The 25,016-nt window shown below is 55.6% G+C and overlaps 2 protein-coding genes across 4 annotated transcripts in view; both read left to right on the top strand.

The window, feature by feature from the left end:
- The first annotated feature begins 2,593 nt into the window (after positions 1 to 2,593).
- LOC141258266 (lactoylglutathione lyase-like) lies at positions 2,594 to 6,025 on the top strand. The gene is made up of 6 exons (XM_073673288.1): positions 2,594 to 2,753; positions 4,128 to 4,210; positions 4,620 to 4,760; positions 5,041 to 5,105; positions 5,255 to 5,344; positions 5,651 to 6,025. Exons 1-6 carry the CDS (start codon positions 2,670 to 2,672, stop codon positions 5,737 to 5,739), a joined length of 552 nt encoding a protein of 183 aa, XP_073529389.1. The 5' UTR covers positions 2,594 to 2,669; the 3' UTR covers positions 5,740 to 6,025.
- Positions 6,026 to 14,262: 8,237 nt separating this feature from the next.
- BTBD9 (BTB domain containing 9) overlaps positions 14,263 to 25,016 on the top strand; it is a 183,544-nt gene continuing 172,790 nt past the window's right edge. For 2 of the 3 annotated variants that reach the window (XM_073671700.1, XM_073671698.1), the window contains exons 1-3: positions 14,263 to 14,333; positions 15,465 to 15,669; positions 20,937 to 21,300. In XM_073671700.1, the coding sequence (XP_073527801.1) occupies positions 15,485 to 15,669; positions 20,937 to 21,300 (549 nt within the window). In that variant the 5' untranslated portion in view covers positions 14,263 to 14,333; positions 15,465 to 15,484. Of the gene's footprint in view, positions 14,453 to 15,464; positions 15,670 to 20,936; positions 21,301 to 25,016 lie in introns of all 3 variants that reach the window. The other variant, XM_073671699.1, reaches the window with a different exon arrangement.

The following is a 25,016-nucleotide window of genomic DNA, read 5'->3' as shown; positions in this document are numbered from 1 at the left end:
GCCCTGAGCAGGCAGAGGGGCCCACTGGCGGTCGCGCACCCCGCTGGGCTATGGGCAGAGGAGAGCGGTGTCAGCGCCCGCCCTTCCCCCCGCTTGCTCAGGGCCCCGGCAGCCGGATACTTACCTCTCCCCGTGCCTCCGCAGATCAGCTTTCTTCCTGCTCTGCGCTCCCTGTGACGTCTCAGGTCAGAGGGCGCGGTGACGTCTTTACACCGCGCCCTCCCCTGAGCCGTCACAGGGAGCGCTGAGCGGGAAGACACCGACAACGCTGGAGTTCGGACCCGGGCAGCGGGTAGCAGGTGAGGAGAAGGGAGGTGAGTATTTGATTTTTTTTTTTTTAATGTATGGAGGCATGGGGCAGTATAAAGAGAGGGGGGGGGACATCCTGCATGGGGCATTATAAAGAGGGGGGGGGGGACATCCTGCATGGGGCATTATAAAGAGGGGGGGGGACATCCTGCATGGGGCATTATAAGGTGGGGAACAGCCTGCATGGGGCATTATAAAGGGTGGGGGCAGCCTGTATGGGGCATTATGTGGGGGGTAACAGCCGGCATGGAGCATTATAAGGGGGGGACAGCCTGTATGGGGCATTATGTGGGGGGTAACAGCCTGCATGCAGCATTATATGGGGACCGGTATCCTGTATGGAGCGTTATATGGGGACCAGTATCCTGTATGGAGTTTTATAAGGGGACCAGTATCCTGTATGGAGCTTTATATGGGGGCCAGTATCCTGTATGGAGCTTTATAAGGGGACCAGTATCCTGTATGGAGCGTTATATGGGGGCCAGTATTCTGTATGGAGTTTTATAAGGGGACCAGTATCCTGTATGGAGCTTTATATGGGGGCCAGTATTCCGCATGGAGCCTTATATGGGGGCCAGTATTCCGTATGGGGCCTTATATGGGGGCCAGTATTCCTTATGGGGCCTTATATGGGGGTCAGTATTCCGCATGGGGCCTTATATGGGGGCCAGTATTCCGTATGGGGGCCAGTATTCCTTATGGGGCCTAATATGGGGGCCAGTATTCCTTATGGGGCCTAATATGGGGGCCAGTATTCCTTATGGGGCCTAATATGGGGGCCAGTATTCCTTATGGGGCCTAATATGGGGGCCAGTATCCTGTATGGAGCCTTATATGGGGGCCAGTATCCTGTATGGAGCCTTATATGGGGGCCAGTATTCTGTATGGAGCCTTATATGGGGGCCAGTATTCCGTATGAAGCGTTATATGGGGGCCAGTATTCTGTATGGAGCCTTATATGGGGGCCAGTATTCTGTGTGGAGCGATTCACCGGTTTCTGAGCTATTGTGGAATTTACAATAGATATCACTCATGTAATGTAAGAAGTGAAATCTTTGCATTGTAATATATATATATATATATTTCTCCGCCGTATCTCTGCATCATGAATCGCGGTAGGTGTTAAAGGGGCGCACTGAGACTCTTTCACCCGGGGCCCATAAAAACCTGGAGCTGGCCCTGACTGACGGTGTGATGGCACGGTGAGGTATTGCGTGATCTCCCCAGAGTCGTCCCTCTGGTGATTCCTGACAATAGACTTCGGGGCATAAGAAATGGTAATAAGAAGGGCCTGGGCCCGAAACAAATCCCAGCAGATTCGCTCATCTCTACTCCTCAATAGCTTTCTCCACAATCTGACCGTCCGATCTACTGACCTTTCTGTATAAATCTCGTCTCCGCACTAATCATCAAAGCTAGAATCATGTGAATAGTAATTGTGGCAATACAGAATATGGAAAACAGAAAATGGGCCGGGTCCAGACGGCGAGCTTTTATATCGTTATATATTCCAACTAACAACAAATCAAATTTCAAGAAAGAAAGGGCAAAAAAATCCAATCAAAATATGAAATTATTTAATCTATAAAGTAATTGTAAAGAAAAAATAAATAAAATCCCAAAGTTGATTTCCAGTCGCTGCAGAAGCGTCGCATGATAATATCAGTAAAGTCTCCGGCCTCACACGGCCCCGTCCACGGGAAGAGAGAAAGGATACGGATCTCAGAAAACAGCGACAAAACAAATATTTTTATTTAGAAAACTCTGAAATAACAATCAGATGAGACGGAAACACGAACGACAGAAAAAGGAGCGCGGATCTCACCAGTCACCACCGCACCGTCCGGTGATCGTCGCTCCCCTGATTCCACATTGTCCGGTGACATCAAATCTCTGCCACTGCTTTCCGGCTCGTTCACTTTTACGCGGATCTGCAGAAATCAGCAGCAAAATGTCTGAGACAGGCGGATCCGCTGCGGATGTGCTGCTGCTGCTGCTGCTCCTTTCATGTAGGGTTGTGTGGCTGACGATAGGTGCGGATATCGCTGCGATCTGTGCGGTGACGCTGGAGGCCGCTGTCATCTCCGCTCTCCCGCAGTCCCCGGTGGTTTCCGCGCCTCCTTCCCGGTGACCTAGATTCCCACTACTCATAGCTCCGCCCTCTCATGACGTATTTGAAGTTTGACAGATCATAAACCAATCATAATAAGGGGGCGGAAACTGGGCGGAGTTCTCTTCCCAATTAGGCGACGTCTAGGAGCCAGGTGACGGTAGTCACGCCCACTTATCGGTGATTGGTTACAGGTGGGACTTGGCCTGGTGACGTCAGCGGGCTGTGGTCAGGGTTAGTCGCTGACACCATGACGGCGGAGGTGCAGGAGCTGCGCGGTCTGAGCGATGAGGCGGCCGCCGCGGCCTGCAAGGACCCGGGGCCGGAGACCAAGGTACCAGAGCCCGCCGGACTAATCCGGAGACTTCGCCCCCCTCCCCTGCACTGATATAGGGGGTCACATGTCCGCCCCCCCCTGCCCCGGTACAGGAGGCCTCTCTCGGTATAACAGGTCACCGCCCCCTCCCCATTATTCCGGGATATTACTCCGCAGTGAAGGTCTCTCCGCTTCTGCCCCTGTTCCCACCGTCAGGTATTGCAGGTTTTGGACGCAGCGTATTATTGCAGTGTTCTAATCACAGGTAAAAATCCGCATCTAATGAACGGGTGAGGCTGCGGAACCGAGACAGAAACCGACATGCTGCAGCTCGTAAACCCCCTCACCCGCACCGCCTCGGCCTCGACGCTCGCCCGTCCCGCGCCGCCTCGGCCATTGAGTTCACGCAGCGTCACATAGAAGCACAGCGTGCCGGGATTTCCATACATCTTTTCTGCTTGTAATGTGGAACTCCACGTTTTGGACGCAGCAGCGATAATCCTACTCCTGATCGGGGGCCGCAGCCTCAGGACCCTGCAGAGCTGATAAACCTATGGGCAGACATATTGGTTGTCACCCAGCTTTCCTAGGACATGAGACCTGCAGGGAGCACCGGGCGGCGCGCAGTCTCTCTGTCTCGGCCTCTGGTTTATGAGTCTTGTAAAGATTTGATGGAGTTTCAGGCGCAGTCATCGCCTCCTCACAACATTCGTCCTTCATTCCCAAAGGACATCGCTGCGCAGCCATAGTCACAAGTGATCACTGTTCTCACCCCGCTGGCCTCCACTATTGTGACCGTTTCTCTGAGCACTTTCAGCCTGTCCTCCTCATGTTACCACTGGTTTAGTATCTGTACTGGGCGTCAGGGCCCTGCACGGCGGGAGGGGGCGTCAGGGCGTTGTGCGGCGCTGCACGGCGGGAGGGGGCGTCAGGGCGTTGTGCAGCGCTGCCCGGCGGGAGGGGGCGTCAGGGCGCTGTGCGGCGCTGCCCGGCGGGAGGGGGCGTCAGGGCGCTGTGCGGCGCTGCCCGGCGGGAGGGGGCGTCAGGGCGTTGTGCGGCGCTGCACGGCGGGAGGGGGCGTCAGGGCGTTGTGCGGCGCTGCACGGCGGGAGGGGGCGTCAGGGCGTTGTGCGGCGCTGCACGGCGGGAGGGGGCGTCAGGGCGTTGTGCGGCGCTGCACGGCGGGAGGGGGCGTCAGGGCGTTGTGCGGCGCTGCACGGCGGGAGGGGGCGTCAGGGCGTTGTGCGGCGCTGCACGGCGGGAGGGGGCGTCAGGGCGCTGTGCGGCGCTGCACGGCGGGAGGGGGGATGGGGCGTGTAGCTGTTCCGTCTTTTGCTTGTGTTTTTCATTGCTCTTCTTTTCTCTTTTTTTTTTTTTTTTTTTCCCTTTCAGGATTTCATGATGCAGCAGACTATGCTCCGGATCAAAGACCCGCAGAAATCGCTGCCGTTCTACACCCAGTGCCTCGGCATGACGTGAGACTGGAGAAACCTCCCCTCCCCCAAATTACTCCTCCGTTATAACCGTGTTCCCCTCCCCCGTGACTTCTATTTTTCCACTTTACTTCCCATATTGGCACCATTGTAAACGGCCGCGTCCTCACAGGGTTATTACCGTGTGACTAGTCACATGCGGAGCATCTTCATGGGGTTATTGTGATTGATCAGGCCACGTCCTTGGATTATTGCGGGTCATTGGGCCATGTCCCGGGGTTGTTGTGGGGTCATTGGGCCGTGTCCTTGGATTATTGCGGGTCATTGGGCCATGTCCTGGGGTTGTTGTGGGGTCATTGGGCTGTGTCCTTGGATTATTGCAGGTCATTGGGCCACGTCCCCGGGGTTGTTGTGGGGTGAGGTCGGCATCACGCCTGTTTGCTCCCCTCAGGCTCCTCCAGAAGCTTGACTTCCCCTCTATGAAGTTCTCCTTATATTTCGTGGGCTACGAGGACAAGAAGGACATCCCCGAGGACATAAAGGAGCGGACGGCCTGGACCTTCTCCCGCAAGGCCACCCTGGAGCTCACACAGTAAGGTTCACTCTCCCTGAGGTCAGCTGACTTTTTTTTTTTTTAAAGCTTTGCTGTTCCCCATACTTTACCCTGCAGCTGTGATCTGTGACTCCTGCTTGGCTGCATCGTCTGCACTATAACATATGCCGAGGTCAATAGTCTAATGACAAGCCAAGGCTGCTGTGCTGTCACTCCCCATGCTTTACACCACAGCTTGGCTCCATTAGTACACGGGGTCTGCTCAGCGATGAGGAGTCTTCCCTGCCCCCTCTGACCTCAGTGGTGTCATTTCCTGCAGTAACTGGGGAACAGAGAACGACGAGAAGCCGTATCACAACGGGAACTCGGACCCCCGAGGGTTTGGTAAGTTGTCCCCAGATCTGATGAAATGAGCAGGGACAGGCTGCCTGTCAGGCTATTGTCCCCTGTTATCAGCCATCCTGGCACAATGCTGCTGGTGACTGGCCCTTTCAGTCGCCGAGCTCATCCGTCCACTCTGCTTTATCCTCCAGGTCACATCGGCATCGCGGTCCCAGATGTCTACGCGGCTTGTAAAAGGTTCGAGGAGCTCGGCGTCACCTTCGTGAAGAAACCGGACGATGGTAAATAAGGCTCGTATCTGCTCGGCCGAGGGCTGCGGGATGTAGGGAAAGTGAGCTGTGACCTGCCCATGCTCCGGTCACAGCCGGAGCTGCCACAAGACACATCTGACATGAGGAGGGGATGGAGTCTGAGAGCAGCAGAATCTTGATTACAGCTCTGGATGTGACTGAAGGATGTACGGGTCACATAATGCTGCACAGCAGAGCTCTGCGCAGAGGACGGTTATTGTCTTGCAGCTTTGGCTGTGACTGGAGCATGAGACGGGAGCAGGTGAATTTTTGAGCTTTATGATCTTTATTTTCCAGGTAAGATGAAGGGGTTGGCGTTTGTTCAGGATCCTGATGGTTACTGGATCGAGATTCTCAGCCCCAACAACATGGTGTCCATCGTATAACTGCCACGGATCGCGCCCGACGCTTCGGTTTCTTGTGGGAACTTTCCGTGTTTTTACTGCAGAAGTTGCAGGCGGCGGTCTCCCTGCAGAGCGTCGCACTACGTCCCTGAGACTGCGCCGTCCATTGTAGTGTCGGTCATGTGACTCCCCCACTCCAGATCCGCCATCATCAGTGTTACCCCAGATTTAGTGCCTTAACTGGAGCGCGCCAATGTCGAACGCTGTCACCGCGCTCGAATGATCAAAGCGCTCAGATCTTCTAATAAACTGGAAATTCTTGGTGAGAGATTGTCTGCTGGGAGTTGTAGTCTTTATTTCATTACAAATGGCACAGCACGGGCATTCGATGGTGCGGCCAAACAAATAAGTACACCTTCCCACCTGCTTTCTCTCGATCGCTGTTCTTCCCTCACTCTATGAAGTCAGATCTGTCAATCACAGGGAGGTGGGATGGTGCATTTAATTGTTTGGCTGTGATGCACTGAGCCGTGGGACTTTGTCAGCACAGAACGACTGGTCAAACTAAGTACCCTGTTTTAAAGCGGCTGTCCAGACTCTGGGTCTGCTGTTACTGTGACTGCAGCCTTGTGAATCCTCACACTGCCCGTACTGTGTGCTGTGAGGATTATCTGCAGCGCGTGGGCTGTCCCGTGACAACATGTAAGTGATCTGCACACTCCGGCCACATTTCAACTAGACTGTATCCAGTCTCGCTCAATTCACTCGCATAGAGCAAAGCCGGGCAAGTCTAGTCGGCGTGTGACCACATGAATGCAAATTGCTCACTCCCACTGCTGGTAACGGAGAATCCTGACAGCGCACAAGCACATAGAGAAACTGCAGACTTGTACCCCACGGCTGGACAACACCGTAATGACTGGTATAAGTACACCATAAGTGGGTGTCAGTGCATTATGGTGTACTTTACCCATCAAGACCATGAACTGTCGCGCAAACTCACAGGGACGGGATCATGTCGGCAGCTGACCTCCAGCGAGGGTAGCGGTGCGGTGATGGAGTGCGTGAGATCAGTGATCAGACAAAAGTTCAAGTCCCATAGAGAGACTAAGTAAAAAGAGTTAAAAAAAAAAAAAAAAATTGCAAAAATTATTAACCCCCACCACAAAATAAACAACTAATACCAATATATATATTAACATTTATGTAAAAACAAACTGCACAGATCTGGTATCACCGTATCCAGAACAACTTGATCTATATGACTCACTTTTTTAATCCCTTCAAGTAAAACACCCAAAAAAATGAAGCACCAATGTTTTTTTGCATCATCCCGCTAATAAAAAAGTGGAATAAAACGCGATCAAAAAGTCGTATGTGAATAGGAATAGTTCCCTGAAAATGTCACATTGTCTTACAACAAACGCCTCCGCTCCACCAGCAGGAAAACAGCGATCGCTCGTGTTATATAAAATTGTTATTGTGTAAAAGCATCAAAACTTACATAAATGTGATATCACTATAATCGTACTGACCCGAAGAATAAAGTCGTTTAATCACACCGCACGAGGAACGGCGTAAAAAATAAAACCAAGTCTTCACCTGCTGCTGCTTTGTTCATTCTGCCTCCCCAAGATCGCAGTAAGGCTCGGCTCACATTTATCCTGCGCTGATCGCTTACTCCGGGGTTTCCGTGTAAATCTCTGAAATACGTGATTCAGACGGAAGATTCCCCATACAGGGCGTCTCACCGCTGATCAGTATAATAAAACAACTTATCGTTTTATCCCTCATCCTGGTTCGTCAGCTCCAGCGCGTTAGACGCACGGTAATGGATGACTCTGCTCCAGACGTGTTGATGAAATGCAGAATGGACTTATAGATACAGCTCAGCCTTCTGAGACTCCAGTCATTCGCACAGCCAGTCCCGGCCGTCTACCTTTCGTCCATACATTTCACCGGTTCACATACATATTGCACAGTAATAGATTGGTGGGTTCTGAGTGCAGAGGACCGCTCCGGCCGTGCGTCAGACGTTCTCGTATTGTGAAGGACAGATTGGTCCGAGCAGACGTCTGCTCATCGGAGAGAGATTCTAGACGATTGTTGCGTACGTTCCTTTACTTATATTGTCACCAATGTAATAACATTCTCGGGGATACATCCCCCTCGCACTGGTAAAAGCTGGACCCCATCAAAGAATTCTCCAGCTTTGTGGTCCATCTCGTCATATGCCCTTGGGTGTCTGTTTTGGAGACCACCCAGCATATACCAGCCGCATTTCTTTATATTTTTAGTATATGGTCACTGTACTTAATACGTTTGTTCATTCGTTGTATGCAGAGCTGCTGGTCAAGGTCCTTGCTATGATCGAAAAGTCTTTATAGTAATAAGCTGTTTCTGGTCTTGTTTGTGCTCAATGATGAATTGAATGTACTCATGAGTGCAATGTTCGCCGGCATCATTCACCATTTTCAATCTGGTGACTTTTAAGGATACATCGATGTCACTTGTATTAGGGCCACAGACAAGGATCTTGATGAAGAAAATCTTGGTTTATTTCCAGTGCAACAAACAGTTTTTTTTTGTGTTGGGGCGACATGAAGTGATGAAGCTTCTCGTGTGACGCGAGGTCTCCGGCAGCTGCACGCGCGTTGGGCAGACATTGCTGCCTTCCTTCTGCAGAGCCAGAACCATCTCAACCACTTCTGCCATTGGAACATCACTGTCAAAAAAAACGGATCCCCCTATAATCTCACTGAGGAACCGCAAATGTCCGGTGAAAATTTTTGTTGCTGCCTCAGCAACGGGCGCGTTGATTCCTTTGTCTGCTACGAGTTTTGGCAGTAACGTCAGGTCATTTCACAGCGATGTGACGGGGATCTGACAGCGGTACCAAACCTTCAAGTATAAGCGGACAGTAAAAGTGCAAAATTCACAGAGATTTTTTTAATTCTGTTTAAAGTTAAACTAAATTGGTGACGAAACGTGAAGATCTTCAGAGAGTATATCACTGTGACCATCCATCAGCCCGATGGTCGACGCCTGGAGTGTTGATGTGGACATCTGGCAAACCAAGGAACAGGAGTGCCAGTGTGAACAGTTCCTTGTAACCATCTCTTGGACGGCATTGTGCGAGCTGGGTGGTGCAGAATTCATCTAGAGGCTCCTTAATTGGACCGAGCTCGGGTGACACTGTCATCTTCCATTCCAGCCGAAAGCTTGGTTTTATCCAGCTGCTTCCAGGCAGCCGATAATCTCTCCAATAACCTTATAATGGACCTGTTGACGCCGGACACAATTTATCAAACATGCTTGTAATAATTATCCGGTGAATTTGGAGCCACGCGGCACTTGGGGGTTCTGTCTGCAGTTTGTGTGGCAGGAGTAGCACGCCCCGGCCAGTGCACCAGCGTGACTGCTGCTCGTGTCCAATGACAGAAGCTTCACTTTACCCAAGAGCCGCCAATCACCCTAAGGCCACGGCCCCGCTATCAGTATTTGGTCAGTATTCGGTCAGTATTTTTTCTCAGGAGTCGGAGCCAAAACCAGATGAGGAACAATCCGAGAAAAGGTCTAATAGAAACAAGTCACCAATTCTGCATTTATCACCCACTCCTGGGAAAAAATACTGACCAAATACTGACCGAATACTGATAGTGGGGCCGTGGCCTTTATATCACTCATCAACACTTGCAAATTACTATTATCAATTAAAGTAAGTGAATGTCAGACACAATGGCAGCGGTGCAGGCGGCTGCGGGAATATAGAGAGATTAGACTAAAGCAGTGAATAATACTGAATGTGTCTGTAATCTGCAAACAGGAAATAGAAACTAATATTAATAATATTAAATATTTATTACAAATAAGTGAATTGTACAGAGTTTCCAGGAGCGGTGCGGCCCTTATTGCTGCTCTACATTAAAACTACCCAAATCCTATTTTAATGGCTATTAAGTGTTCAAGGGCCGACATTGAGGACAATGAGTCAAATTTTAAACACAACCAAAATAAACTATTTTTTTTTAAAGGATATTACAGATCATTATGTGTAACAATTATAGGAGGTGAAACCAGGGCCGGCGTCAGCACCCGGGCAAGTGCTGGGGCCCTGGACCATCAGGGGGGCCAACTCGCTGTCGGGGCCCGGGCCGCTTCCCCAGCATCTGTGCAGGAGGACCGCCGGTGCTGTCTGAGCTCTGCTTCATGCAGCAGCAGTCAGTGTGTGGTCAGTGTGCGGTCAGTGTGCTGCTGCTCCACCAATCAGGCCCAGTGCTGTCACTTTCCAGACATGGCCGTGCACTGTGCAGCTGTATCTGCTAGTAATGACACGACCCTGCGCCTTTAATTGTGCTTGTGTGTCGCCCCTGCCGCGTCATTACTACCAGACACAGCCGCACAGCGCACAGTACGCGGCCATGTCTGGAAAGTGACAGCACCATGCCTGGTTGGTGGAGCAGCAGCACATTGACCGCACACTGACCACACACTGACTGCTGCTGCATGAAGCAGAGCTCAGACAGCACCGGCGGTCCTGCACAGATGCCGGGGAAGCGGCCAGGGCCCCGACGGCGAGTGGGCCCCCCTGATGGTCCAGGGCCATGTGACACGCTGGAGGCCCTGCACTGCCACATGACTGAGGAGCTGGACGGGACACAGACCAGGGGCAGGAGAGTGAGGCTTCCCCAATCCCCATGTTAAAAATATTTTTAGTGTGTGTGTGTGTGCGTGCGTGTATATCTGTGTATGTCAGTGTGTGTATATATATTTATATCTGTTTTATGTGTTTTTAAGAATGTGTTCAAATGTGTATGTGTATGTATCTGTGTACCGTGTGTGTGTATGTATCTGTGTACCGTGTGTATGTGTGTATGTATCTGTGTACAATGTGCGTGCGTATGTGTGTGTGGGTATCTGTGCGTGTCTGCGTATTGTATGTGTGTATATCTATGTCAGGGGTGGACACAGACTGTAGTGGGCCCCTGTGCAAGCAGTTTTTTGCCCCCCCTGCCCTTCATAGGGCAACAAAGTTATGTAAACATAACCCACCCATGTGCATCTCTCACCCCCCCCCACCCCGTGCATATCTCATCCGCCCCGTGCATCTCACCCCCCCTCCCCCGTGCATCTCTCATCCCCCCCCATGTGCAGCTCTCATCCCCCCCATGTGCATCTCATCCCCCCCGTGCATCTCTGATTCCCCCCACTCCTAGTTAATTAATTGTATTTAAAAAAAATAAAACTTGTTATACTTACCCCCATGCGATCCCTGCAGAATCCTGGCGCTCGTCCACGTCGCTGCCACCAGGTTCTCCTGACTTCCGGCCATGTGACGGAGCCGTCACATGACCGGAAGTCAGGGGAATCATGAAGGCGCTGCCGCAGCAGCGCTGCGCTGCTACACAGAGGAAAGCAGCGCTGAGATGTCCCGGCGCTTAGCGCTCAGCATGGGGCCGGGGGCCCAGGACCGGCTCCAGGTTTTTGTGGGCCCCGGGCAAAAGAGTCTCAGTGGACCCCTTTAACACATACCACGATTCATGATGCACAGAAATATATATATATAGTACAATGCAAAGATTTCACTTCTTACATTACATGAGTGATATCTATTGTAAATTCCACAATAGCTCAGAAACCGGCGCATCGCTCCACACAGTATACTGGCCCCCATAAAATGCTCCATACAGGAGACTGGCCCCCATAAAATGCTGCTTACAGAATACTGGCCCCCATAAAATGCTCCATACAGGAGACTGGCCCCCATAAAATGCTCCATACAGAATACTGGCCCCCATATAACGCTCCATACAGGATACTGGCCCCCATGTAATGCTCCATACAGAATACTGGCCCCCATAAAATGCTCTATACATACTGGCCCCCATATAACGCTCCATACGGAGTACTGGCCCCCATATAACACTCCATACAGGATACTGGCCCCCCATATAACGCTCCATACGGAATACTGGCCCCCGTATAACGCTCCATACAGGATACTGGCCCCCATATAACGCTCCATACAGAATACTGGCCCCCATATAACGCTCCATGCAGGATACTGGCCCCCATATAACGCTCCATGCAGGATACTGGCCCCCATATAACTCTCCATGCAGGCTGTTCCCCCCACATAATGCCCCACGCAGGATGTCACCCCCCCGACTTATAATGCCCCATGCAGGATGTCTCCCCCCCCCCTTATAATGCCCCATGCAGGATGTCACACACCCCCACCTCAGCCCCCTCCCTTATATTGCCACAGGCCTCCATACAATAAAAAATCAAATACTCACCTCATGTCTCACCTGCTGCCGCTGCTCCGGACTCCAGCGTCGCCGGCCTCATCCCGCTCTGCGCTGTGACTGCTCAGGAGAGAGTGTGGTGTAAAGACGTCACCGCGCCCTCTGACCTGAGACGTCACAGTGCAGCAGCCGCGGAGGATGCAGGAGCTGCTGAGAAGGCACGGGGAGGGGTAAGTATTGTGCTGGGTGCCGGGGCCCTGAGCAAGCGGGGGGGGGGGGGGGGGCGGGCGCTGGCACTGCTCTCCTCCGCTCACGGGTCCCATAGCGCGTGGGGTGCCCGTCGGTGAGGGCCCCCCCCCCGTCTGCTCAGGGCCCCGGCATTTGCCTGGGTGCGCCGGGTGCTGACGCCGGCCCTGCGGGGGCCCCATGAGGAGACGCACAAGAGGGGGGCCCCAACGACCAGCCGGGCCCCATACTGGAGTCAGGACAGTCGGGCTCCATACTGGAGTCAGGACAGTCATGCCCTGATGGCGGCCCTGCTGGAGGCTGGAGGGGCCCCCTCTCCCTCGGGGCCCCCGTTCAATGAACGGGCTGCACAGTCGGTAGATCCGCCCCTGATCTATGTACCATGTGCATGTGTGTATGTGTATGTATCTGTGCGTGTCTGCATATTGTATGTGTGTATATCTGTGTACCATGTGCATGTGTGTGTATCTGTGCGTGTCTGCGTATTGTGTGTATATCTGCGTACTGTGTGCATGTCTGCATATGTGAAGGATGAGGTGGCAGGCTGGGCCCTGTGTACTATATATATCTCTGCGGTATCTGTGCTTCATGAATCGTGGTATGTGTTAAAGGGGCCATTGAGACTCTTTCGCCCAGGGCCTGGGTGAGACTTAGAATAAAAGTAATTTTTATTTTTTCTATAGAACGCATTGTCCCCCTAAAATATATATATATATATATATATATATAAATTATAGTTTCTGATCCCATATGTGGCATTGCTGCACGCAGTGGTGTAACACATTTTGTGATCCATTTTCTCCTATTAGCCCTTGTGGAAAATAAAAACTTGGGGCTAAAACAACATTTTAGTGGAAAAAAAAGTAATTTTTTATTTTCACAGCCCAATGTTATACAAATCTGTGAAATACCTGTGGGTTTATAATGCTCCTTACACCACTAGATAAATTCCTTGATGGGTCTAGTTTCCATAATGGAGTCAGTTGTGGGGGGTTTCTGCTGTTTTGGCCCCTCGGGGGCTCTGCCATTGTGACGTGGCGTCTGCAATCTCTTCTAGCAGAAATTGTGCTCGGAGAGTCAGGTGGCGCCCCCTCCCCCACCGTGCGCCCAAACAAGAGCTTCTGACCACGTGTGGGGTATCGGAGTACTCAGGAGAAATCGCACAATGCATTGTCGTGTCCATTTTCACCTTTTACTCTTGTAAAAATGAAAAATGTGGGGCTAAAGTGGGATTTTAGTAAAAAAAAAAAATTTTTCATTTCTATTTTCCAGGTTACATTAATTCCTGTGAAGCTCCTAAAGGGTTAACGCACTTTTTTTGAATGTGGTTTTCAATAGTTTGAGGGGCGCAGATTTTACAATGGGGTCTCGTTTGTCAGTTTTCTGACATTTGGGCCCCTCAAAGTCATTTTAAAAGTGAACTGGTCCCGAAAAATACAAGTTTTGTAAATTTCATTGAAAAAAAATGAAAAATTGCTGCTACTTTTTTTTTTTAATTGTTAGAAGGGTTAAAATGTTAATTGGAAGAACGAAGCCGACATAAAGCAGAAGATGGAAAGTGTCACTTGTTATCTATATTGTGCGGCCTGACTGTCCCTTATAAGAGCATAAAAATTACAAGTTCAAAAATTCTACATTTTTCACAATTTTAGAAAGTTTAATAAATAAACGCAAATCACATCGACCTAAATTTACCACTAACATAAAGCACAAGGCGTCCCGGAGAAACAGACTCACAATCAGGGCTCGATCCCGTGTTCCCCATTTTACAATAACGCTCATACGGTGAACACTGGACAGAGTAGTGGACAACCCCTTTAAGGGCTTAAGAGACTTTCTTGTGTGATCACATGACTTTGATGTTTGGGTCACACGATTCCTCTCCTGACAGCTGGTCACGTGTTCAGAGAGGCCGCCATTTTCTTGAAGTCTAGGTACAGTATAAGCAAGTATTATCCCGGAGGCCTGTGCAGCCGCGGGAGGAAATCCGAACACACAATGTGGCTCTGCTGAATGTGTGAGGGCAGGACGTGCCAGGAGTAAACATGGCCGCCCGCACAGGTACGTCTGACGTCACGGCGCAGGTAGACGTTAGGTGGGCGGGGCCTTCTGAGGCGCAGGAAGAAGCTGTCAGTGCGGCCGGTGAGTGACACCTCTGTGTCATGTGCGGCCCCGGAGCCTGAGAGTCACAGCCCCCCGCAAGTGCGACCCCCCAGAAACGGACGAGACGCGTCCTGCAGCCGCTGCGTGTCCATGCGTGGGTCCGTGTACTGCCCGGCGTATTATAGGGACTGACATGTACCTTGTGTCATATTACCCCCCCCCCCGTGCGTTATGTATCCCCCCCCTGTACGTTATGTATCCCCCCCCTGTGCGTTATGTATCCCCCCCCTGTGCGTTATGTATCCCCCCCCTGTGCGTTATGTATCCCCCCCCTGTGCGTTATGTATCCCCCCCCCCGTGCGTTAGCTATCCCCCCCCCGTGCGTTAGGTATCCCCCCCCGTGCGTTAGGTATCCCCCCCCCCGTGCGTTAGGTATCCCCCCCCCCGTGCGTTAGGTATCCCCCCCCCCCCGTGCGTTAGGTATCCCCCCCCGTGCGTTAGGTATCCCCCCCCCCGTGCGTTAGGTATCCCCCCCCCCCGTGCGTTAGGTATCCCCCCCCCCCGTGCGTTAGGTATCCCCCCCCCCCCGTGCGTTAGGTATCCCCCCCCCCCGTGCGTTAGGTATCCCCCCCCCCGTGCGTTAGGTATCCCCCCCCCCCCGTGCGTTAGGTATCCCCCCCCCCGTGCGTTAGGTATCCCCCCCCCCCCGTGCGTTAGGTATCCCCCCCCCGTGCGTTAGGTATCCCCCCCCCCGTGCGTTAGGTATCCCCCCCCCCCGTGCGTTAGGTATCCCCCCCCCCGTGCGTTAGGTATCCCCCCCCCTGTGCGTTAGGTATCCCCCCCCCCCCCGTGCGTTAGGTATCCCCCCCCCCCCGTGCGTTAGGTATCCCCCCCCCCCCCGTGCGTTAGGTATCCCCCCCCCCCCGTGCGTTAGGTATCCCCCCCCCGTGCGTTAGGTATCCCCCCCCCGTGCGTTAGGTATCCCCCCCCCCGTGCGTTAGGTATCCCCCCCCCCCTTCCCGCGCGTTAGCTATACTTTGCTTGTGATACTGATGGCCCCCTATTCCCCCTTGCGTATTATTCTCCCCCCCCATAGTACAGGCTTTACCCTCGTGTCTTTGTCTATTCCTTCTCCTCGCCCCTCATCACCCGTATGTCCTTTTTTTCCAGGGCTGCAGTTGGGCTCCAGGATGAGTAACAGTCACCCCCTGCGTCCGTATACGACCATCGGAGAGATCGACCATGTGCACATCCTGTCGGAGCACGTGGGCGCCCTGATCAGCGGCGAGGAGTACAGCGACGTCACCTTCGTCGTGGACAAGATGAGGTTTCCTGCGCACCGGGTGATCCTCGCCGCCCGCTGCCAGTACTTCAGGTATAAAGCTCCATCTCCAGTGCCAGATCTCTGCTTGTTGTCAGTGGGTGGAATCTTTCCTCATCAACCAAATGTACCAAATCCTCAGCTGTGCGAACGAGACGAGGACGGTGCTGGTGTTAATATGCTATGTGTGATTGTAAGAGAACAATAGTCCATTCATAAAGTATTTCTGAAAGCTGCAGACCGTGTATGGCGGTATGTGTATGGGGCGTAGTGGTATGCGTGGGGCGGTGTGTGTGGGGCGTAGGGCAGTGTGTGTGGGGCGTAGGGCAGTGTGTATGGCGGTGTGTGTGGGGCGTAGGGCAGTGTGTATGGCGGTGTGTGTGGGGCGTAGGGCAGTGTGTATGGCGGTGTGTGTGGGGCGTAGGGCAGTGTGTATGGCGGTGTGTGTGGGGCGTAGGGCAGTGTGTATGGCGGTGTGTGTGGGGCGTAGGGCAGTGTGTATGGCGGTGTGTGTGGGGCGTAGGGCAGTGTGTATGGCGGTGTGTGTGGGGCGTAGGGCAGTGTGTATGGCGGTGTGTGTGGGGCGTAGGGCAGTGTGTATGGCGGTGTGTATGGCGGTGTGTGTGGGGCGTAGGGCAGTGTGTATGGCGGTGTGTGTGGGGCGTAGGGCAGTGTGTATGGCGGTGTGTGTGGGGCGTAGGGCAGTGTGTATGGCGGTGTGTGTGGGGCGTAGGGCAGTGTGTATGGCGGTGTGTGTGGGGCGTAGGGCAGTGTGTATGGCGGTGTGTGTGGGGCGTAGGGCAGTGTGTATGGCGGTGTGTGTGGGGCGTAGGGCGGTGTGTGTAGGGCGTAGGGCGGTGTGTGTGGGGCGTAGGGCAGTGTGTAGGGCGGTGTGTGTGGGGCGTAGGGCAGTGTGTAGGGCGGTGTGTGTGGGGCGTAGGGCAGTGTGTATGGCGGTGTGTGTGGGGCGTAGGGCAGTGTGTATGGCGGTGTGTGTGGGGCGTAGGGCAGTGTGTATGGCGGTGTGTGTGTGGGGCGTAGGGCAGTGTGTATGGCGGTGTGTGTGTGGGGCGTAGGGCAGTGTGTATGGCGGTGTGTGTGTGGGGCGTAGGGCAGTGTGTATGGCGGTGTGTGTGTGGGGCGTAGGGCAGTGTGTATGGCGGTGTGTGTGTGGGGCGTAGGGCAGTGTGTATGGCGGTGTGTGTGTGGGGCGTAGGGCAGTGTGTATGGCGGTGTGTGTGTGGGGCGTAGGGCAGTGTGTATGGCGGTGTGTGTGTGGGGCGTAGGGCAGTGTGTATGGCGGTGTGTGTGTGGGGCGTAGGGCAGTGTGTATGGCGGTGTGTGTGTGGGGCGTAGGGCAGTGTGTATGGCGGTGTGTGTGTGGGGCGTAGGGCAGTGTGTATGGCGGTGTGTGTGTGGGGCGTAGGGCAGTGTGTATGGCGGTGTGTGTGTGGGGCGTAGGGCAGTGTGTATGGCGGTGTGTGTGTGGGGCGTAGGGCAGTGTGTATGGCGGTGTGTGTGTGGGGCGTAGGGCAGTGTGTATGGCGGTGTGTGTGTGGGGCGTAGGGCAGTGTGTATGGCGGTGTGTGTGTGGGGCGTAGGGCAGTGTGTATGGCGGTGTGTGTGTGGGGCGTAGGGCAGTGTGTATGGCGGTGTGTGTGTGGGGCGTAGGGCAGTGTGTATGGCGGTGTGTGTGTGGGGCGTAGGGCAGTGTGTATGGCGGTGTGTGTGTGGGGCGTAGGGCAGTGTGTATGGCGGTGTGTGTGTGGGGCGTAGGGCAGTGTGTATGGCGGTGTGTGTGTGGGGCGTAGGGCAGTGTGTATGGCGGTGTGTGTGTGGGGCGTAGGGCAGTGTGTATGGCGGTGTGTGTGTGGGGCGTAGGGCAGTGTGTATGGCGGTGTGTGTGTGGGGCGTAGGGCAGTGTGTATGGCGGTGTGTGTGTGGGGCGTAGGGCAGTGTGTATGGCGGTGTGTGTGTGGGGCGTAGGGCAGTGTGTATGGCGGTGTGTGTGTGGGGCGTAGGGCAGTGTGTATGGCGGTGTGTGTGTGGGGCGTAGGGCAGTGTGTATGGCGGTGTGTGTGTGGGGCGTAGGGCAGTGTGTATGGCGGTGTGTGTGTGGGGCGTAGGGCAGTGTGTATGGCGGTGTGTGTGTGGGGCGTAGGGCAGTGTGTATGGCGGTGTGTGTGTGGGGCGTAGGGCAGTGTGTATGGCGGTGTGTGTGTGGGGCGTAGGGCAGTGTGTATGGCGGTGTGTGTGTGGGGCGTAGGGCAGTGTGTATGGCGGTGTGTGTGTGGGGCGTAGGGCAGTGTGTATGGCGGTGTGTGTGTGGGGCGTAGGGCAGTGTGTATGGCGGTGTGTGTGTGGGGCGTAGGGCAGTGTGTATGGCGGTGTGTGTGTGGGGCGTAGGGCAGTGTGTATGGCGGTGTGTGTGTGGGGCGTAGGGCAGTGTGTATGGCGGTGTGTGTGTGGGGCGTAGGGCAGTGTGTATGGCGGTGTGTGTGTGGGGCGTAGGGCAGTGTGTATGGCGGTGTGTGTGTGGGGCGTAGGGCAGTGTGTATGGCGGTGTGTGTGTGGGGCGTAGGGCAGTGTGTATGGCGGTGTGTGTGTGGGGCGTAGGGCAGTGTGTATGGCGGTGTGTGTGTGGGGCGTAGGGCAGTGTGTATGGCGGTGTGTGTGTGGGGCGTAGGGCAGTGTGTATGGCGGTGTGTGTGTGGGGCGTAGGGCAGTGTGTATGGCGGTGTGTGTGTGGGGCGTAGGGCAGTGTGTATGGCGGTGTGTGTGTGGGGCGTAGGGCAGTGTGTATGGCGGTGTGTGTGTGGGGCGTAGGGCAGTGTGTATGGCGGTGTGTGTGTGGGGCGTAGGGCAGTGTGTATGGCGGTGTGTGTGTGGGGCGTAGGGCAGTGTGTATGGCGGTGTGTGTGTGGGGCGTAGGGCAGTGTGTATGGCGGTGTGTGTGTGGGGCGTAGGGCAGTGTGTATGGCGGTGTGTGTGTGGGGCGTAGGGCAGTGTGTATGGCGGTGTGTGTGTGGGGCGTAGGGCAGTGTGTATGGCGGTGTGTGTGTGGGGCGTAGGGCAGTGTGTATGGCGGTGTGTGTGTGGGGCGTAGGGCAGTGTGTATGGCGGTGTGTGTGTGGGGCGTAGGGCAGTGTGTATGGCGGTGTGTGTGTGGGGCGTAGGGCAGTGTGTATGGCGGTGTGTGTGTGGGGCGTAGGGCAGTGTGTATGGCGGTGTGTGTGTGGGGCGTAGGGCAGTGTGTATGGCGGTGTGTGTGTGGGGCGTAGGGCAGTGTGTATGGCGGTGTGTGTGTGGGGCGTAGGGCAGTGTGTATGGCGGTGTGTGTGTGGGGCGTAGGGCAGTGTGTATGGCGGTGTGTGTGTGGGGCGTAGGGCAGTGTGTATGGCGGTGTGTGTGTGGGGCGTAGGGCAGTGTGTATGGCGGTGTGTGTGTGGGGCGTAGGGCAGTGTGTATGGCGGTGTGTGTGTGGGGCGTAGGGCAGTGTGTATGGCGGTGTGTGTGTGTGGGGCGTAGGGCAGTGTGTATGGCGGTGTGTGTGTGTGGGGCGTAGGGCAGTGTGTATGGCGGTGTGTGTGTGTGGGGCGTAGGGCAGTGTGTATGGCGGTGTGTGTGTGTGGGGCGTAGGGCAGTGTGTATGGCGGTGTGTGTGTGGGGCGTAGGGCAGTGTGTATGGCGGTGTGTGTGTGGGGCGTAGGGCAGTGTGTATGGCGGTGTGTGTGTGGGGCGTAGGGCAGTGTGTATGGCGGTGTGTGTGTGGGGCGTAGGGCAGTGTGTATGGCGGTGTGTGTGTGGGGCGTAGGGCAGTGTGTATGGCGGTGTGTGTGTGGGGCGTAGGGCAGTGTGTATGGCGGTGTGTGTGTGGGGCGTAGGGCAGTGTGTATGGCGGTGTGTGTGTGTGGGGCGTAGGGCAGTGTGTATGGCGGTGTGTGTGTGTGTGGGGCGTAGGGCAGTGTGTATGGCGGTGTGTGTGTGTGTGTGGGGCGTAGGGCAGCGTGTATGGCGGTGTGTGTGGCGTAGGGCAGCGTGTATGGCGGTGTGTGTGTGTGGGGCGTAGGGCAGCGTGTATGGCGGTGTGTGTGTGTGTGGGGCGTAGGGCAGCGTGTATGGCGGTGTGTGTGTGTGGGGCGTAGGGCAGCGTGTATGGCGGTGTGTGTGTGTGGGGCGTAGGGCAGCGTGTATGGCGGTGTGTGTGTGTGGGGCGTAGGGCAGCGTGTATGGCGGTGTGTGTGTGTGGGGCGTAGGGCAGCGTGTATGGCGGTGTGTGTGTGTGGGGCGTAGGGCAGCGTGTATGGCGGTGTGTGTGTGTGGGGCGTAGGGCAGCGTGTATGGCGGTGTGTGTGTGTGGGGCGTAGGGCAGCGTGTATGGCGGTGTGTGTGTGTGGGGCGTAGGGCAGCGTGTATGGCGGTGTGTGTGTGTGGGGCGTAGGGCAGCGTGTATGGCGGTGTGTGTGTGTGGGGCGTAGGGCAGCGTGTATGGCGGTGTGTGTGTGTGGGGCGTAGGGCAGCGTGTATGGCGGTGTGTGTGTGTGGGGCGTAGGGCAGCGTGTATGGCGGTGTGTGTGTGTGGGGCGTAGGGCAGCGTGTATGGCGGTGTGTGTGTGTGGGGCGTAGGGCAGCGTGTATGGCGGTGTGTGTGTGTGGGGCGTAGGGCAGCGTGTAGGGCGGTGTGTGTGTGTGGGGCGTAGGGCAGCGTGTAGGGCGGTGTGTGTGTGTGGGGCGTAGGGCAGCGTGTAGGGCGGTGTGTGTGTGTGTGGGGCGTAGGGCTTTGTGTAGGGCGGTGTGTGTGTGTGGGGCGTAGGACGGTGTGTAGGGCGGTGTGTGTGTGGGGCGTAGGGCGGTGTGTATGGCGGTGTGTGTGTGGGGCGTAGGGCGGTGTGTGTGTGGGGCGTAGGGCGGTGTGTGTGTGGGGCGTAGGGCGGTGTGTAGGGCGGTGTGTGTGTGGGGCGTAGGGCGGTGTGTGTGTGGGGCGTAGGGCGGTGTGTAGGGCGGTGTGTGTGGGGGGCGTAGGGCGGTGTGTGTGTGGGGCGTAGGGCGGTGTGTGTGTGGGGCGTAGGGCGGTGTGTAGGGCGGTGTGTGTGTGGGGCGTAGGGCGGTGTGTAGGGCGGTGTGTGTGTGGGGCGTAGGGCGGTGTGTAGGGCGGTGTGTGTGTGGGGCGTAGGGCGGTGTGTGTGTGGGGCGTAGGGCGGTGTGTGTGTGGGGCGTAGGGCGGTATGTATGGGCTGCTGTCTGTGTGGGGTGTAGGGCGGTATGTATGGGCTGCTGTCTGTGATATATACTCATTTGTCGCTGTGTGTCGCCCTGCACAGGGCGCTGTTATACGGAGGGATGCGGGAGTCTCGCCCGGAGGCAGAGATCGCCCTGCAGGACACCGGGCCCGAGGCCTTCTCCATGCTGATGAAGTACATGTACACGGGTCGGGCCAGCCTGCGGGAGGAGCGGGAGGAGGTGCTGCTGGACTTCCTGAGCCTGGCGCACAAGTATGGCTTCCCGGAGCTGGAGGACTCCACGTCCGAGTACCTGTGCACCATCCTGAAGATCCAGAACGTGTGCATGGTGTACGACGTGGCCAGCCTGTACTCGCTGCCCAAGCTCTGCTCCACCTGCTGCATGTTCATGGACCGCAACGCGCAGGACGTCCTCGCCAGTGACGGCTTCCTGGCCCTGTCCAAGGTGCCGACCCCTAATATTGCTGCACAGGGTTCAGATTACATGCTCCCCTTGTGCGCCCCCTGTAGTCACTCTATACACAGATGCGGTATGATGAGCCTCTTGTGCGCCCCCTGTTGTCGCTCTGTACACAGTTGCGGTATGTTAGCCTCTTGTGCGCCCCCTGTAGTCGCTCTGTACACAGGTGCGGTATGATGAGCCCCTTGTGCGCCCCCTGTAGTCGCTCTGTACACAGGTGCGGTATGATGAGCCCCTTGTGCGCCCCCTGTAGTCGCTCTGTACACAGGTGCGGTATGATGAGCCTCTTGTGCGCCCCCTGTAGTCGCTCTGTACACAGGTGCGGTATGATGAGCCTCTTGTGCGCCCCCTGTAGTCGCTCTGTACACAGGTGCGGTATATTAGCCTCTTGTGCGCCCCCTGTAGTCGCTCTGTACACAGGTGCGGTATGATGAGCCCCTTGTGCGCCCCCTGTAGTCGCTCTGTACACAGGTGCGGTATGATGAGCCTCTTGTGCGCCCCCTGTAGTCGCTCTGTACACAGGTGCGGTATGATGAGCCCCTTGTGTGCCCCCTGTAGTTGCTCTGTACACAGGTGCGGTATGATGAGCCTCTTGTGCGCCCCCTGTAGTCGCTCTGTACACAGGTGCGATATGTTAGCCTCTTGTGCGCCCCCTGTAGTCGCTCTGTACACAGGTGCGGTATGTTAGCCTCTTGTGCGCCCCCTGTAGTCGCTCTGTACACAGGTGCGGTATGATGAGCCCCTTGTGCGCCCCCTGTAGTCCCTCTGTACACAGGTGTGGTATGATGAGCCTCTTGTGCGCCCCCTGTAGTTGCTCTGTACACAGGTGCGGTATGATGAGCCCCTTGTGCGCCCCCTGTAGTTGCTCTGTACACAGGTGCGGTATGATGAGCCCCTTGTGCGCCCCCTGTAGTTGCTCTGTACACAGGTGCGGTATGATGAGCCCCTTGTGCGCCCCCTGTAGTTGCTCTGTACACAGGTGCGGTATGATGAGCCCCTTGTGCGCCCCCTGTAGTCGCTCTGTACACAGGTGCGGTATGATGAGCCTCTTGTGCGCCCCCTGTAGTCGCTGTGTACACAGGTGCTGTATGATGAGCCCCTTGTGCGCCCCCTGTAGTCACTCTATACACAGATGCGGTATGATGAGCCCCTTGTGCGCCCCCTGTAGTCGCTCTGTACACAGGTGCGATATGATGAGCCCCTTGTGCGCCCCCTGTAGTTGCTCTGTACACAGGTGCGGTATGTTAGCCTCTTGTGCGCCCCCTGTACTCCCTCTGTACACAGGTGCGGTATGATGAGCCCCTTGTGCGCCCCCTGTAGTCCCTCTGTACACAGGTGCGGTATGATGAGCCCCTTGTGCGCCCCCTGTAGTCGCTCTGTACTCAGGTGCGGTATGATGAGCCCCTTCTGCGCCCCCTGTAGTTGCTCTGTACACAGGTGCGGTATGATGAGCCCCTTGTGCGCCCCCTGTAGTTGCTCTGTACACAGGTGCGGTATGATGAGCCTCTTGTGCGCCCCCTGTAGTCGCTCTGTACACAGGTGCGGTATGATGAGCCTCTTGTGCGCCCCCTGTAGTCGCTCTGTACACAGGTGCGGTATGTTAGCCTCTTGTGCGCCCCCTGTAGTCGCTCTGTACACAGGTGCGGTATGATGAGCCCCTTGTGCGCCCCCTGTAGTCCCTCTGTACACAGGTGCAGTATGATGAGCCCCTTGTGCGCCCCCTGTAGTTGCTCTGTACACAGGTGCGGTATGATGAGCCCCTTGTGCTCCCCCTGTAGTCCCTCTGTACACAGGTGCGGTATGATGAGCCCCTTGTGCGCCCCCTGTAGTTGCTCTGTACACAGGTGCGGTATGATGAGCCCCTTGTGCTCCCCCTGTAGTCGCTCTGTACACAGGTGCGGTATGATGAGCCTCTTGTGTGCCCCCTGTAGTCGCTCTGTACACAGGTGCGGTATGATGAGCCCCTTGTGCGCCCCCTGTAGTCGCTCTGCCTCCTCTGTACACAGGTGCGGTATGATGAGCCCCTTGTGCGCCCCCTGTAGTTGCTCTGTACACAGGTGCGGTATGATGAGCCCCTTGTGTGCCCCCTGTAGTTGCTCTGTACACAGGTGCGGTATGATGAGCCCCTTGTGCGCCCCCTGTAGTCGCTCTGTACACAGGTGCGGTATGATGAGCCCCTTGTGCGCCCCCTGTAGTCGCTCTGCCTCCTCTGTACACAGGTGCGGTATGATGAGCCCCTTGTGCGCCCACTGTAGTTGCTCTGTACACAGGTGCGGTATGTTAGCCTCTTGTGCGCCCCCTGTAGTCCCTCTGTACACAGGTGCGGTTTGATGAGCCCCTTGTGCGCCCCCTGTAGTCGCTCTGCCTCCTCTGTACACAGGTGCGGTATGATGAGCCCCTTGTGCGCCCCCTGTAGTTGCTCTGTACACAGGTGCGGTATGATGAGCCTCTTGTGCGCCCCCTGTAGTTGCTCTGTACACAGGTGCGGTATGATGAGCCTCTTGTGCGCCCCCTGTAGTTGCTCTGTACACAGTTGCAGTATGATGAGCCCCTTGTGCGCCCCCTGTAGTCGCTCTGTACACAGGTGCGGTATGATGAGCCCCTTGTGTGCCCCCTGTAGTCCCTCTGTACACAGGTGCAGTATGATGAGCCCCTTGTGCGCCCCCTGTAGTCCCTCTGTACACAGGTGCGGTATGATGAGCCCCTTGTGCGCCCCCTGTAGTTGCTCTGTACACAGGTGCGGTATGATGAGCCCCTTGTGCGCCCCCTGTAGTTGCTCTGTACACAGGTGCTGTATGATGAGCCCCTTGTGCGCCCCCTGTAGTCGCTCTGTACACAGGTGCGGTATGATGAGCCTCTTGTGCGCCCCCTGTAGTCCCTCTGTACACAGGTGCGGTATGATGAGCCTCTTGTGCGCCCCCTGTAGTCGCTCTGTACACAGGTGCGGTATGATGAGCCTCTTGTGTGCCCCCTGTAGTCGCTCTGTACACAGGTGCTGTATGATGAGCCCCTTGTGCGCCCCCTGTAGTCGCTCTGTACACAGGTGCGGTATGATGAGCCCCTTGTGCGCCCCCTGTAGTTGCTCTGTACACAGATGCGGTATGATGAGCCTCTTGTGCGCCCCCTGTAGTCGCTCTGTACACAGGTGCGGTATGATGAGCCTCTTGTGCGCCCCCTGTAGTCCCTCTGTACACAGGTGCGGTATGATGAGCCTCTTGTGCGCCCCCTGTAGTCGCTCTGTACACAGGTGCGGTATGATGAGCCTCTTGTGCGCCCCCTGTAGTCGCTCTGTACACAGGTGCGGTATGATGAGCCTCTTGTGCGCCCCCTGTAGTCCCTCTGTACACAGGTGCGGTATGATGAGCCTCTTGTGTGCCCCCTGTAGTCGCTCTGTACACAGGTGCGGTATGATGAGCCCCTTGTGCGCCCCCTGTAGTCGCTCTGTACACAGGTGCGGTATGATGAGCCCGTTGTGCGCCCCCTGTAGTTGCTCTGTACACAGGTGCTGTATGATGAGCCCCTTGTGCGCCCCCTGTAGTTGCTCTGTACACAGGTGTGGTATGATGAGCCTCTTGTGCGCCCCCTGTAGTCGCTCTGTACACAGGTGCGGTATGATGAGCCCCTTGTGCGCCCCCTGTAGTCACTCTGTACACAGGTGCGGTATGATGAGCCCCTTGTGCGCCCCCTGTAGTCACTCTGTA

This window comes from Phyllobates terribilis, unplaced genomic scaffold, assembly GCF_046119375.1.
Source record: "Phyllobates terribilis strain yellow unplaced genomic scaffold, ASM4611937v1 Scaffold_3__8_contigs__length_932513732, whole genome shotgun sequence".
NCBI lineage: Eukaryota > Metazoa > Chordata > Amphibia > Anura > Dendrobatidae > Phyllobates > Phyllobates terribilis.
The sequence above is the reverse complement of the archived record's forward strand: the minus strand, read 5'-3'. Positions and strand labels throughout refer to the sequence as shown.